This window comes from Podarcis bocagei (genome assembly GCF_964188305.1).
Source record: "Podarcis bocagei genome assembly, chromosome: 3".
Taxonomy (NCBI): Eukaryota; Metazoa; Chordata; class Lepidosauria; order Squamata; family Lacertidae; genus Podarcis; species Podarcis bocagei.
Genome location: NC_138127.1, coordinates 106,552,373 through 106,566,168, shown reverse-complemented (window position 1 = coordinate 106,566,168; position 13,796 = coordinate 106,552,373). Strand labels below are relative to the sequence as shown.

The 13,796-nt window shown below is 47.6% G+C and overlaps 2 protein-coding genes across 2 annotated transcripts in view; both read left to right on the top strand.

Annotated features, from left to right (window-relative positions):
* LOC308584069 (L-threonine 3-dehydrogenase, mitochondrial-like) overlaps positions 1–13,796 on the top strand; it is a 201,235-nt gene that overhangs the window by 129,688 nt on the left and 57,751 nt on the right. The gene's annotated exons all lie outside the window — the stretch shown is intronic.
* The window catches only part of MTMR9 (myotubularin related protein 9), a 32,525-nt gene continuing 20,965 nt past the window's right edge, over positions 2,237–13,796 (top strand). The window contains exons 1-4 of the mRNA XM_081187130.1: positions 2,237–2,671; positions 3,630–3,994; positions 11,852–11,960; positions 13,626–13,751. Of these exons, the coding sequence (XP_081043256.1) occupies positions 3,810–3,994; positions 11,852–11,960; positions 13,626–13,751 (420 nt within the window). The 5' untranslated portion in view covers positions 2,237–2,671; positions 3,630–3,809. The remainder of the gene's footprint in view (positions 2,672–3,629; positions 3,995–11,851; positions 11,961–13,625; positions 13,752–13,796) is intronic.

The following is a 13,796-nucleotide window of genomic DNA, read 5'->3' as shown; positions in this document are numbered from 1 at the left end:
ACAAGGGATATATCATGTATAATGAGATAAGAATCCAATGTCTCTCCACGGTTTTAAGTTTGGTAATAAGTTGTAATTCAGCAACTTTTCTTTCCAGTCTATTTTTTTGGACATTTTAATTATTTTTTATATTGTACAGTGGTACCTCGGGTTAAGAACTTAACTCATTCTGGAGGTCCGTTCTTAACCTGACACTGTTCTTAACCTGAGGTATCACTTTAGCTAAGTGTTGCTGCCACCGCGCCTCCGCCGTGCGATTTCTGTTCTCATCCTGAAGCAAAGTTCTTAACCCAAGGTATTATTTCTGGATTAGCGGAGTCTGTAACCTGAAGCGTATGTAACCTGAAGCATATGTAACCCAAGGTACCACTGTATATTTCTATTGCGTCAGACCAACACGGCTACCTACCTGGTCCTTTATCCCAAGTTATTGAGGATGATAGCTTATGATACTAATACAATATTGTTGAATGGAAGGGAATGGACTTGTGTGTTCTGTTCTGTTTGACCAACACTGGAACAGCAAACTGCTTCCCTCTAGTGTCCAGAGCCACAAAAAAACACAAAGCCTTGTTATTTGCTTTAACAGCATTCATTTTCCCAATTTTGAAGCACCTCATTTAAGGGGCTAGTCCTTAAGACAGAGAGCACCCTACCCATTCATCTCACACATATGGGAAGGTACTCTGCATACTCTCAGAGGCACTTCTCTCCCTTCAAATTCTACAAAGGACTGAGCCAAGCCCCCGGGCACAATATATGCATATGTACACATAAAAACAACACACTCACACATATATGCATATTAGTATAGTGGTGCCCACCCTGTGGAACTCCCTCCCTTCAGATGTCAAGGAGATAAAAAAACTACACAACCTTTAGAAGACATCTGAAGGCAGCCCCGTATCAGGATGTCTTTAATGTTTGATGCTTTATAGTTTATTATGTTTTTATATGTGCTGTAAACCGCCCAGGGAGGCTGGGGAAATCCAGCCAGATGGGTGGGGTATTATAAATAAATAAATAAATAAATAAATAAATATTTTAAATTAAAAAAAATACACACACATATTCAATGACCAATAAAAGAAAATACAATACACACACACATACATACATGTACAGTGGTACCTCAGGATGCGAACAGGATCCATTCCGGAGCCCCGTTCACATCCTGAACATACCGTAAGACGTGACAGCGCGTCTGCGTGTGTCGTCGCTTCCACGCATGCGCATAATGTCTTTTTGACTGTCAGCGAAACCCGGAAGTAACGTGCTCCGTTACTTCTGGGTCGCCGTGGAGCGCAACCCGAACGAGCTCAACCTGAAGCGTATTTATCTCGAGGTATGACTGTATATGAGGGACACGGGTGGCACTGTGGGTTAAACCACAGAGCCTAGGACTTGCCGATCAGAAGGTGGGCGGTTCGAATCCCCGCGACGGGGTGAGCTCCTGTTGCTCGGTCCCAGCTCCTGCCCACCTAGCAGTTTGAAAGCACGTCAAAGTGCAAGTAGATAAATAGGTACCACTCCGGCGGGAAGGTAAACTGCATTTCCATGTGCTGCTCTGGTTCGCCAGAAGCAGCTTAGTCATGCTGGCCACATGACCTGGAAGCTGTACGCCGGCTCCCTTGGCCAATAAAGCGAGATGAGCGCCGCAACCCCAGAGTCGGCCACGACTGGACCTAGTGGGCAGGGGTCCCTTTACCTTTTATGATTGTATATATATACTGAACCTAATGGTCAGGGGTCCCTTTACCTATACACACACACACACACACACACACACATATACACACACATAATATATTTTATATCTTACACCCACTCACATCAATATACACGCACATTCACTCACAGTCACATTCACACGCACAACGGCCAATTCAAAGCAAACCCTCGCCTTGCCTCGCCCGATTATGACGGAGCAGGCTTTGACACCGGAGCCGCCTCGCTGCGGGGCCGAGTTTCCAGCCGGCACCTTCCCTCCCGCGGCCTATTTCCGGTAAGGGCAAAAAGAGAGAGAAAAACACACTGAAGAGAGGTGGGGAAGGAGAAAAGCGAAGGACCCGGAGGCAACTTCCGCGCTTCTCAGTTGCCTCCCCTCATTGGTCGCCGGGGAGCGTCACGTGGGGGCGAGGCGGCCCTGCCCCCTCCGCCACTCCGCCTCCGGGCAGCGCCGGCCCCGCCTCCCGGCTGTTTCGTGTGTATTTTCATTATTATTATCGCTATTATTATTAATATCACTATTGCTCTCCTCATTTCTCCTCTCCTCATTTCCTCTCCCCCTCCCCCTCCCAAAATAACGGCCAACCGCCTCAACATCCGGGTACCGGCGGGGAGCTCTTCCTGTCTCCTGGAGCCTCTATAGGGGAGGCAGAGGAAGGAAGGAGGGTTGGTTGGGGGCAAAGGAAACCTTGGGTCCCCCCCCCCCTAGACTGGGAGAAAGGCGGGCTGTGTGTGTGTGTGTGTGTGTGTGTGTGTGTGTATACCTTTATCTCTACAATATTGCATATATTGCGTGTGGCATCCAGACTATTATTATTATTATTATTAAAAAAAACAGGCTTTTGTTGCCAGTTCCCCCCACCCCAAAAAATTCCTCCACTATGGAGTCCACCCTATGACAGCTGGGGGCCCAGCCCCCCAACCTCCTTCCCCTCTCCAAAAGGTGGGTATTGATTCTTTAATTCTTTCTCTCTCTCCATCCCCCCCACTTCCTCACCTCAACAAGTTCTTCTGAGATTAGGGGGGGGGGTTCCCCTCCCCACAGCCCTGTGATTTATAGGGGGGTAGGGTTGGTCGGTTATTGGTTTGTTTTCATTGCACTTTTGGCATTCTCGTTTTGCGTGTCGCGGGCGAAGGGCGGCGTGCAGTTTGAATAAATAGTAATAGAGTCATAATCGCTCCCATTTCTGATTCCATGAGCTGGGCAGGAGTGGGTGGGGTGTTAACTCCCCATCTTGAAGTCGTGGTGGGTGGGTAGGTGGGAGGCGATTACCCTTTTCTGTTGTTAGGAGTGGGGAGTTCAGCTGCCTCTCCCTCCCCTGGGTGTGTGGGGTATATGTGTGGAGGGGGGAACCATTCTCAGGTAATTGGACCCCCCCTCCCCACTGAATTGGGATCTCTGTTCTGCACAAGGTCTTCCCTGGCTTCTGTGTTAGGGGAGCATGGGTTTATTCTTCACCTGTTATCCATGCCTAGGAGCTGGAAATGGATCCGCTTCTGGTGGTTTGTGGATGGGAGAGTCCGAGTGGGTGGGTTTTGGGGTGTTCTGACCACACCAGGTGCTGTGATTTTAGTCCTTAGTGGTGGGAGGGCAGGACCTTTGAATTCTCTCCAAAAGTCCTTAAGGCCCTTAATAACATGTTAAGACTTCTGCTTTACATCCTTTTGCACATTTGCACCTGGAGAGAGATGTGATTGTGACATCCCCAGATACCTGCCTTTCATTAGCACCTTGGTTTGTGACATCTTCCCCACCCACTCCCCAGAGAGCTTTCCTCTTTCCTAAAACTTCTCCCATACCTTGTAAGTTATCCTGCCCCTTCCTCAAAACACCCTTAATATTTGCTATCCTTTTCTAAGCTAGAATTGGTTCATGATTTCTCATGTCTTCCCCCAACCAGTAAGAAATTGGATCCTGCAGCGATGACCTCTGCTGGGACGCTAACTCTCAGCTAGTGCCGTGATCTTGAAGCTTGTGGCCTCCTGTGGAAGCTACCAAGAATTTTGGGTTATATCTTGCTGGAAGATTCGAGTTGGCACCGGTTTGCTTACAGGAACGTTGTGCTGGAGCTGAGGGAAACATGGAGTTTGCTGAGCTCATCAAGACGCCACGGGCTGACAACGTGGTCCTTCACCGCCCCTTCTACCCGGCAGTGGAGGGGACGCTGTGCTTGACAGGCCATCACCTCATCTTCTCTTCGCGGCGGCAAGACAATGTTGAGGAACTGTGGCTTCTGCATTCCAACATTGATTCCATTGAAAAACGGTGAGGGAGCTTTTATCTTTGTGTTGCAGGCAGTTAACGGAGGAGGAAAATGAGTTGCGTACTGCAGAAGAAACATGTAATTTCCATTCAACATTTGAATGTGTAAGAAAAAAGCATTTGGAGACAGCGTGGTGGGCAAGGAAAGCACATATACACTCAGGTCATTATTGTCTGCTTCCCAAAGGCATCTGGTTGGCCACTGCGAGAACTGGATGCTGGACTTAATGGGCCATTGGCCTGATCCAGCAGCAAGTTCTTCTTTTTTTAAAAAAATATATTTATTGCAATTTTTTAAACAACATACAAACCACCAGAAATATGAAATACCATCACCATAGACACAGAAAGAATCAAAGCAAAATTAAAAAATAAACAAAGAGTAAAAGAAAAGTACATATAGAGTACAGTTGTTCATAAGTTATATTTTCTTAATCTTTGGACTTCCTCACATCGCCCTTCCCTGCGTTCTCAGTCATAATTATAGACAGCAATTTATTACCTTATTTCAGTTCTTATTCTATAAATCTCAAATATTATGTCCCGAATTTAAAGTAACTTTATCATAAGTTTATCTGCTTGATTTAAACATAATATTACTTCAAATTTCATCGCTTCCTTAAAACCTCACTTATTCTCATATATCTTACAACAAATTTTACTGCTGGCGTGTTACTTTCAATCGTGCATTCTCCTAACATTCGTACAGTTTATAGTGTTTTTGTAGATAGTCTCTAAGTTTTTTCCAGTCCTCTTCCACCGTCTCTTCTCCCACGTCCCGAATTCTGCCAGTCATTTCAGCCAATTCCATGTAGTCTATCAGTTGCGTCTGCCATTCTTCCAGTGTGGGTAAATCTTGGGTCTTCCAGTGCTTTGCGATGAGAATTCTTGCTGCTGTTGTTGCATACATAAAAAAGGTTCTATCCTTCTTTAAGTTCTTCTTATGTCCTTATGAGTTTGTCCCACAAAGCCCTACATAAACTGCCCCCAAGTGACCTGAAAGACTGCCCCCAAGTGACCCCATTCCATACTGCCTGACTTTTGAGAGAAGTGAGGTTACAGGGAACCAGACAGAGGGCCTTCTCGGTAGTGGCTCCCGCCCTGTGGAACACCCTCCCTTCAGATGTGAAGGAAATAAGCAGCTATCTTATCTTTAAAAGACATCTGAAGGCAGCCCTGTTTAGGGAATTTTTAATATTTAATGCTGTATTGTTTTTAACATTCAATTGGGAGCTGCCCAGAGTGGCTGGGGAAACTCAGCCAGATGGGCAGGGTATAAATAAATTATTATTAATATTGTTATTATTATTATATTTGGGAGATGCTGTCCTTCTGTCCTGCCATCATCTGTAGCCTGTTTGGCTGGAACTCAAGACAAAAAAGGGCCTTCTCAGTGGTTCCTCTCAAGTTCTGGATCTTCTTAAGAACGTAAGAGCCCCACTGGATCAGGCTAAAGGCCCCCTGTTCTCACAGCAGCCAACCTGCAGCTTGCCAACTCCTCATAGAATCAGTTTTTTAGGGTTCCTGCAGGCAATCCTCCTTTTTGCAGGAATTCTAGGGCTAGGCTGTCCTAGGCAGAAGGCTGTCCAGCCACTGCTTAGGGACTTCTAGTGAAGGTGAGCCCATCATCTCACTAGCCAATTTCTGCTCTATAATTACCTTCTGCTGGTTCGATTATTCAGACAGGTCTCCAGTCTCATAAGCTGTTTTTTATGGCCGTTGTAAAGTATTATTAATGTGTTCCAGCCTGCCTTGTTTTTCCCCCCTGTTATGTATATTTTCTTTTTCTGTTGCCTTCAACACTGTTTGCTGGGATAATCATTTTTTACAGAACACTGAAGAAATGTATCTATGTACTCAACACCATTCCAAGCAACCCAGTTTAATTATTCTCCATTTTACTGAGAGAGGAGGGGTTGCCGGGGCTGACCACCTAAGTATTACTGAGCTGACATTTAGACATAAGGAATGTACAGATCTTATTGGACAGCGACAGTGGTTACATGCCAGTGTCCTGCTATCCCATGGAAATGAACTTGGGTGTAAACATGCCTGGTTTTGTGCTGGGTCTTAACCAAGGATGGAATCATAGAATTGTAGGGGATCATCTCATCTTTGTTGTTGTTGTTTAGTCATTTAGTCATGTCCGACTCTTTGTGACCCCATGGACCAGAGCACACCAGGGACTTCTGTCTTCCACTGCCTCCCGCAGTTTGGTCACACTCATGCTGGTACTTTCGAGAACACTGTCCCACCATCTCGTCCTCTGTCGTCCCCTTCTCCTTATGCCCTCCATCTTTCCCAACATCAGGGTCTTTTCCAGGGAGTCTTCTCTTCTCCTGAGGTGGCCAGAGTATTGGAGCCTCAGCTTCAGGATCTGTCCTTCCAGTGAACACTCAGGGCTGATTTCCTTGAGAATGGAGAGGTTTGATCTTCTTGCAGTCCATGGGACTCTCAAGAGTCTCCTCCAGCACCAGAATTCAAAAGCATCAATTCTTCGGCGATCAGCCTTCTTTATGGTCCAGCTCTCACTTCCATACATCACTACTGGGAAAACTCATCTCATCTAACCCCTAGCAATACAGGAATATGTCCTGTATGGGGATCGAACCTGTGACCTTGGCAATATCAGAACCATGCTCTAACCAACTGAGCTATCCTGGCCTAAGGAACATAGAAAGCTGTCTAGTACAGAGTCGGACCACTGGTCCATCTAGCTCCGTATTGTGTACGTTGACAGGCAGTGGCTCTCCTGGATTTTGAAAGGGCAGCCTTTCAGCCCTATCGAGATGCCAGGGATTGAGGCTGGCACATTCTGTGTGCAGAACAGATGCACTACCACTGAGCTGCAGCCCTTCTGCAAGAATGATTGATGGCATAACTTGGCATGCTTGTAATATTTCCCTTAACTGAGTGAGTGGATGCCCTGCCCTGCCAACGCATATGCCTCAGAACTGGATTTTTTTTTCCCAGTTGTGGTCAGGAAGAACTTTTGCCCTAATCAGATTAGCTAAGGATCGGTTTTATCCTTTTGACTTTTCCCGCTGGTTAGGAGTGGGGAAGCTGCCACCCTTCAGATGTTGTTGGACTCCCAACTCCCATCTGCCCCAGCCAGCACGGCCGAGGTTGAGGGATGATGGGAATTGTAGTTCTCCATTGTTGTCTGGAAAGCCACAGGTGCCCCACCTCTGCTACAGTTCACGATTCTGAGAAAGACTCAGCCTCTGCCTTTAAACAAGGGAAAGGTCTGCTCATACTCAACTGAATTTTGCTTTATGGCTGTCAGTTTTTATATTTGCACCCTGGAGGACAGGCCTCTGGGGATTAATCATCATATCTAAACTGCTGGGTCAGACTACAAGGTGCATCTAGTTCAGCAACTTGCTTCCTGGAGCAGCTGGCCAATTGCCCACAGGGAGCCCACAAGTAGGGCTTGAAGGCAGTGGGCCTGTCTATTTGCATTGCCCCACTCCTGTTATTTCGTGGTATACTGCCCCTGAGCATGGAGGCTCTACTTAGCTCCCTTAACTTGTAGGCACAAGGAGACCTAATTGACCTCCATGAATGTGCTTGATCTTTCTTTCAAACACCGTTTCCGTAAGGCTCGTGGGCACATTGGGATTTTTAAGTGAGCGCCTTTGGATTTTTAAGTGGGTGCCTTAGGCACCATACTTCTTGCAGCTTAATTCTTCCCCTGCCTCAGATTAATTCCCACCCCCAAAGGACGTGCGTGTGGACACACTTCACTTTCCAAGGGATCTGGCTTAAAGTCGGATCTGAGCCTTGAGAAGTGCATAAGAGGAAGTGGGGAAGAGCGTCAATCTTCCAACTTCCTAGTTCAACTGTAGGGACTTTCCAGAGGAGGCAGGGGTGACCACCCCTCACCATCTCATGGCCAAGAGAGGCGGCAAGTGGCAGTGCTGGAGGGCTTTGTGGGCATCAGGAGAAGCCCGCAAGGGGTATCATTGCACCCACGGGCACAACATTAGCAACCCCTGCCGTAAGGTAATTTTGCAGAAGAAATACCTTCCTTTTGTTTGTCCTGAGCCCACTGCTACTCAGAATGAGGCTGTAAGCTAGATGCAGGTGGGTGGGACCATACTTTGGGAAAGGCATTGAAGTTTATACGGCTTGGGTCCCTCCTCCGCCTTTGTCTCCATGACTTCTCCCCTGCCGTTTTCAAAATCCCGAGCGAGCAAGAGGCAATTTGCTTGCAAGGGTTTGGTGTTGCTTTTCTCCCGGTAGCCTGGTAGAGAAAGACGAGCTGCAATCTGCGGAGCCTTCATTTTTGTTCTCGCATCCTACTCTCTGGCACGCGTTCCTTTCTTCTGAACTAAAGAGCAGCAAGCAGTTTGGAACAGGGTTTGAAATGGGACAATTAACCTGCTTGCCCTCCTGCCAGGCTCTTTTGCAATTTCCTTGAATGCGAGTAAATGGGGAACTGGCGCAGCGGAGCTTCTCCTTGTAAGGGCAGCAGTGGCTGGTTGATCTATTTAAAAATATTACCAGGGCCGTTTGGCAGTTCACAGGATTACTTGGAAGGGCGTTAACGTCCCATAGTGGCTGGCTTGTCACTGCTGTGGAGTTGTGTGGCCTGGCTGAAGGCAGAGAGGGGCAGTAGCTCAGGGAGTAGTGCATCTGCTCTGCATTCACAACAACAACAACAACAACAACAACAACAACAACAACAACAACAATAATAATAATAATAATAATTTATTATTTACACCCCGCCCATCTGGCTAGGCTTCCCCAACCACTCTGGGCGGCTTCCAAAAAAATATTAAAATACTATAATACATCAAACATTAAAAGCTTCCCTAAACAGGGCTGCCTTCAGATGTCTTCTAAAAGTCTGGTAGTTGTTGTTCTCTTTGACATCTGGAGGGAGGGCGTTCCACAGGGCGGGTGCCACCACCGAGAAGGCCCTCTGCCTGGTTCCCTGTAACTTGGCTTCTCGCAGTGAGGGAACCGCCAGAAGGCCCTTGGCGCTGGACCTCAGTGTCCGGGTAGAACGATGGGGGTGAAGATGCTCCTTCAGATATACTGGACCAAGGCCGTTTAGGGCTTTAAAGGTCAGCACCAACACTTTGAATTGTGCTCGGAAACGTACTGGGAGCCAATGTAGGTCTTTCAGGACCGGTGTTATGTGGTCTCTGCGGCCACTCCCAGTCACCAGTGTAGCTGCCACATTCTGGATTAGTTGTAGTTTCCAGGTCACCTTCAAAGATAGCCCCACCTAGAGTGCATTGCAGTAGTCCAAGCGGGAGATAACCAGAGCATGCACCACTCTGGCGAGGCAGTCCGCAAGCAGATAGGGTCTCAGCCTGCGTACCAGATGGAGCTGGTAAACAGCTGCCCTGGACACAGATTTGACCTGTGCCTCCATGGACAGCTGTGAGTCCAAAATGACTCCCAGGCTGCGCACCTGGTCCTTCAGGGGCACGGTTACCCCATTCAGAAGGTTTAATCAAGGCTTAGGCAAATTTGGCCCTCCAGATGTTTTGGGACTATAACTCCCATCATCCCTGACCACTGGTCCTGTTAGCTAGGGATGATGGGAGTTGTAGTCCCAAAACATCTGGAGGGCCGAGTTTGCTTATGCTAGTTTAATCCCCGGCATCTCCACTTTGGGCTGGGAAATGATCCCCATCTGAGACCCTGGAGAGCTGCTGCTGGTCAGAGTAGACCACACTGACCAATGGCTTGACTCTGTATAAGGCAGCTTCCTGTGTCCCTTATACAGAGGCTGCATCCACATTGTACATTTAAAATGCCGCAATTCCACTTTATAAACAGTCACAGCTTCCCCCAAAGAACTCTGGGAGCTGTAGTTTGTTCAGGTTGCCAAGAGTTGTTCAGGGACCCCTTTATCCCCATCACAGAGTTACATTCCCAGCGTTCCCTGGGAAGAGGGATTCCCACTGTGGCAATTGTAGTCCTGGGAGGGGAGCAGTGTGTTTTGAGGATGTGGCCTGGGTTTGAACTGTACGTATTTCCCTAGAAAAGGTTTTAAAAAGAACATTATTTATGTACCACTCGTTGCGTTTGCTTCTCACACCTCCCCAAAGACAGTAGTTTTCAGTAAATCAAAATGCATGCTGTAAAAGTCATAAGGTAACTGGAATACACCTCCCATGGGCCCCTGTGGAAGAGCATTCCTGCTGAGATACGACAGGCGCTTGCTGTCTGAACCTTATGGAAACCACAGAAGACGTATTTGTTCCAATAGGCGTTCCCAGCTGGATAACCAGGTCCCTGCCATGGGTGTCTCTTTTGTATTTTTTATTTTTATTAATTAGATCACAAGACTCTTAATCTCAGGGTTGTAGGTTTGAGCCCCACGTTGGACAAAAAGATTCCTGCCTTACAAGGGGTTGGATTAGATGACCCTCATGGTCCCTTCCAATTCCGCTCCCCTCCCCCCAAACTGTTCATCGGCTACAGATGTCACTTTGTGTACCTGTCTTAGTTGCCTCTGGGTAAATAACTGGAATGAGGTGGAAGACAAACACCCTTCCTGTTACTCAAGCTTGGCTAGAATATCAGTAAATCATTGCTGGGTTTTGTAGTATTAACACATGTTCTGCAGGAAATAAGCAAAAAACTGCCAGTGTAAACACAACACTCCCTTGTTATCAGGTTTCCTCCCTGATAAGATGCCTGAAGCAACAGAGAGAGGCTCAGCTGTTTGCAGGAAGGGAGAAAGCTGCCTTTTACTGAATTGAACCTTTGGCCCATTTAGCTCAATATTGTCCACACTGGCTGGTAGCAGCTCTCCAGGGTTTCAGGAAGGCCTTACGTGGAGATACCCAGGACCTTCTTCATATAAGGCAGATGACACTGAGCAGCGTCCTCCTGAGTGGGGAAACTGTTTCCTATTGAGGAAGCATGTGTGCTACATGCAGTATAGGGTCAAAAGTTTTATGAATCCTTGCATTAGACCAAAGGATTGCTTAGACCTGACATTGCACAATGTAACCCGCAAATCCCTGGCTGACCTCATCCACTCCTGCTAATTTGGTGCGTCTGCGCCAATGACTTAGCAGTCCCTCGCCATGGAAACCCTGATCTTTTATGTCTGGCCCTGCATGTCTGACTCTCCCTAATCCTTGCTGGTTGCTTGATTGAGCTTAACCTGATCACAACTGTGATCCGCTTTCCTCTCTTTAAGCCCACTTCACTTTCTCTGCTTCTAATGCTTCACACTGACGGGATCGGAGTCCTCCTCATTCCAGTTTTCTATATAAGCAAGGGCTCTTCTGTGCATGTCCTGCAGAGTCCTGTGTCATTGCAGTCTCTCTCCTTTCTGCACCACCGTCAAATTAGAATACCAAGCTCCTAGCCCTCATGGTTTGGGAGGGAAATCTATGTCTTAGGTAAGTGAAGGAACCAAAGAGACACGTAGGCAGGCTCTGCAGAGGTGAAGGATGGAGCTTCATATTTATTTATTTGCATACCACTTAATTGTAAAAACCTCTAAGCAGGTTACAGAATGTTTAATGTTTTGGGCAGTGGTGGGTGGAATACTTGCAGGAGCAAACCAGCAGGTGTGGGAAAAGCTAAGCAACCCCCTTCCCACTTGACAATTCTCCTTTACAAATCACATCCCACCCCTTGCTAAGATCACTTGCAGTTCTGTTCTTACCATTTTTCAAACCAGCTACTTCTTCGCATTAAATGAAGGGCGTGTTTTAGCAGCTACATTGTGATGGGTTATAATCTCTTGTTGGTTGCGCTGCTTGCTGTTGAATGCAGCGGGTTCGCTGTAAGCGGCTGCCTTTGCAGGCTTGCAGAGCATCCCTGCAGAGCATCCTTGCATCCTCCTCTTAAATACACCTGCCTTTTGTGTTGCTGCAGTTTTGTTGGCACCATCGGCACCATCATCATCAAATGCAAAGACCTGCGGATTATCCAGCTTGACATCCCTGGCATGGAGGAGTCTTTGAACATAGCTGGCTCCATTGAGGTAAGCTGATCCGCAGAAGTTGAGAGAACATGGCAAAAACCTGACCCGGTTTTTCAGGAGCCAGAGGCTAAGGTGGTGCTCAGTTCCATAAGAACAGTGGGAAGAAATAAAAGTGCAAGGATGTGTGTGTAAAAATAGCATATATCTGAAGAGTTGGGAGATGTTCTGTTTGCTTATCAAAACGCGGGGATCATCTCATTCCATATTCACAGATATAGTCCCCCATCTCGAAGGGTAGCTCTGATGGGCCGAAACCTCACTCTCACCTGCATCCTTAGTCATTGGCTGAGCTGCTGTGATGTCATGGAATGTTTGCGAACATTCCTCTAAGGCAGCAGTTCTCAACCTGTGGGTCCCCCGATGTTGTTGGACTACAACTCCCATCATCCCTGAGCTCTGGCCTTGCTAGCTAAGGGTGATGGGAGTTGTAGTTCAACAACATCAGGGGACCCACAGGTTGAGAAAGACTGCTCTAAGGGGAAAGCTGTCATCAGTGGAATGTTGATAAACGGCGAACCATCAGAAAGGCAAGAGGAAAAGTCAGTCTGGATGGGCAAAGAAACTCAAGTGCGGACCAGCGGAAGGAGGAGGAGGAGGGCTTCATAAGTGTTCAGGACATAACACACCTCCCGTAATCCCCATTATTCAGACTGGGCTGCTCTAAGGTGCAGCTTCATTCTCTGTGCACCTCCTACTCGTGATGGCTGCACCACTCCCAGCTACTACATTTCTCTGTGACATTCTGAATGCAGGATATTGTAAGGTGATGTGGTGTCCATAACTAGGATATGGTAGGCACTTCTAGGAACCAAGCAAAAGAAAAGTGGCAAAGGGCAGACCTGTTCTTTCCTATACCCTGTGCACCATGTACTGGGATAGACTGCATGTAGCCAGTTCCATCAGGCCTCCCATCCCCGCAGCCATTCCAGCAGATTGCCTTAGGGGGAGAGATGGGAAGCCGAGCTTACCCCTTTGCCAAAAGCCCAGCTTCGCTGCGCAGCTCCTTCCCCTAGTCATTATAAGAACAACTGTTTAGAAATTGATGCCCGAGTTTTGATTCTGGTTTTCCTCTTCCCTCCTTGGCCCTTTCCCCTTGTGTGCCGTGCTTTTTCTCTGCTTGTAAGCCGACGTGGATTAAACCACAGAGCCTAGGACTTGCCATCAGAAGGTCAGCAGTTCAGATCCCCATGACGGGGTGAGCTCCTGTTGCTTGGTCCCAGCTCCTGCCAACCTAGCAGTTCGAATGCATGTCAAAGTGCAAGTAGATAAATAGGTACCGCTCCAGCGGGAAGGTAAACGGCGTTTCCGTGCGCTGCTCTGGTTCGCCAGAAGCGGCTTAGTCATGCTGGCCACATGACCGGGAAGCTGTATGCCGGCTCTCTCGGCCAATAAAGCGAGATGAGCGCCGCAACCCCAGAGTGAGCCACGACTGGACCTAATGGTCAGGGGTCCCTTTGCCTTTAAGCCGACACCCACCTGTCTTGTTTTATGTGATTGTATGTGTCTGGGAGCCTTTTTGGCCGAAGAGCGTCGTACAGATGCTTTAAATAAATAATAAACAGCTGCTGTGGAAGCAAAACGCTTCTAAGGGGCCGAGACCCACTGAACCTTCAGGATTGTTCAATAAAATTATGTCTCGGCATATCTGTGTTTTCTGTCCCGCAGGCACTGTCCACCTTGGATTCCATCACCCTGATGTATCCTTTCTTTTACCGGCCCATGTTTGAAGTCATCGAGGATGGCTGGCACTCCTTCTTGCCGGAACGGGAATTTGAGCTTCTCAGTTCAGTTGTAAGTCCCTGTTCTTGGAGCAATGCCTCTCCTGCTGCGCTTAGG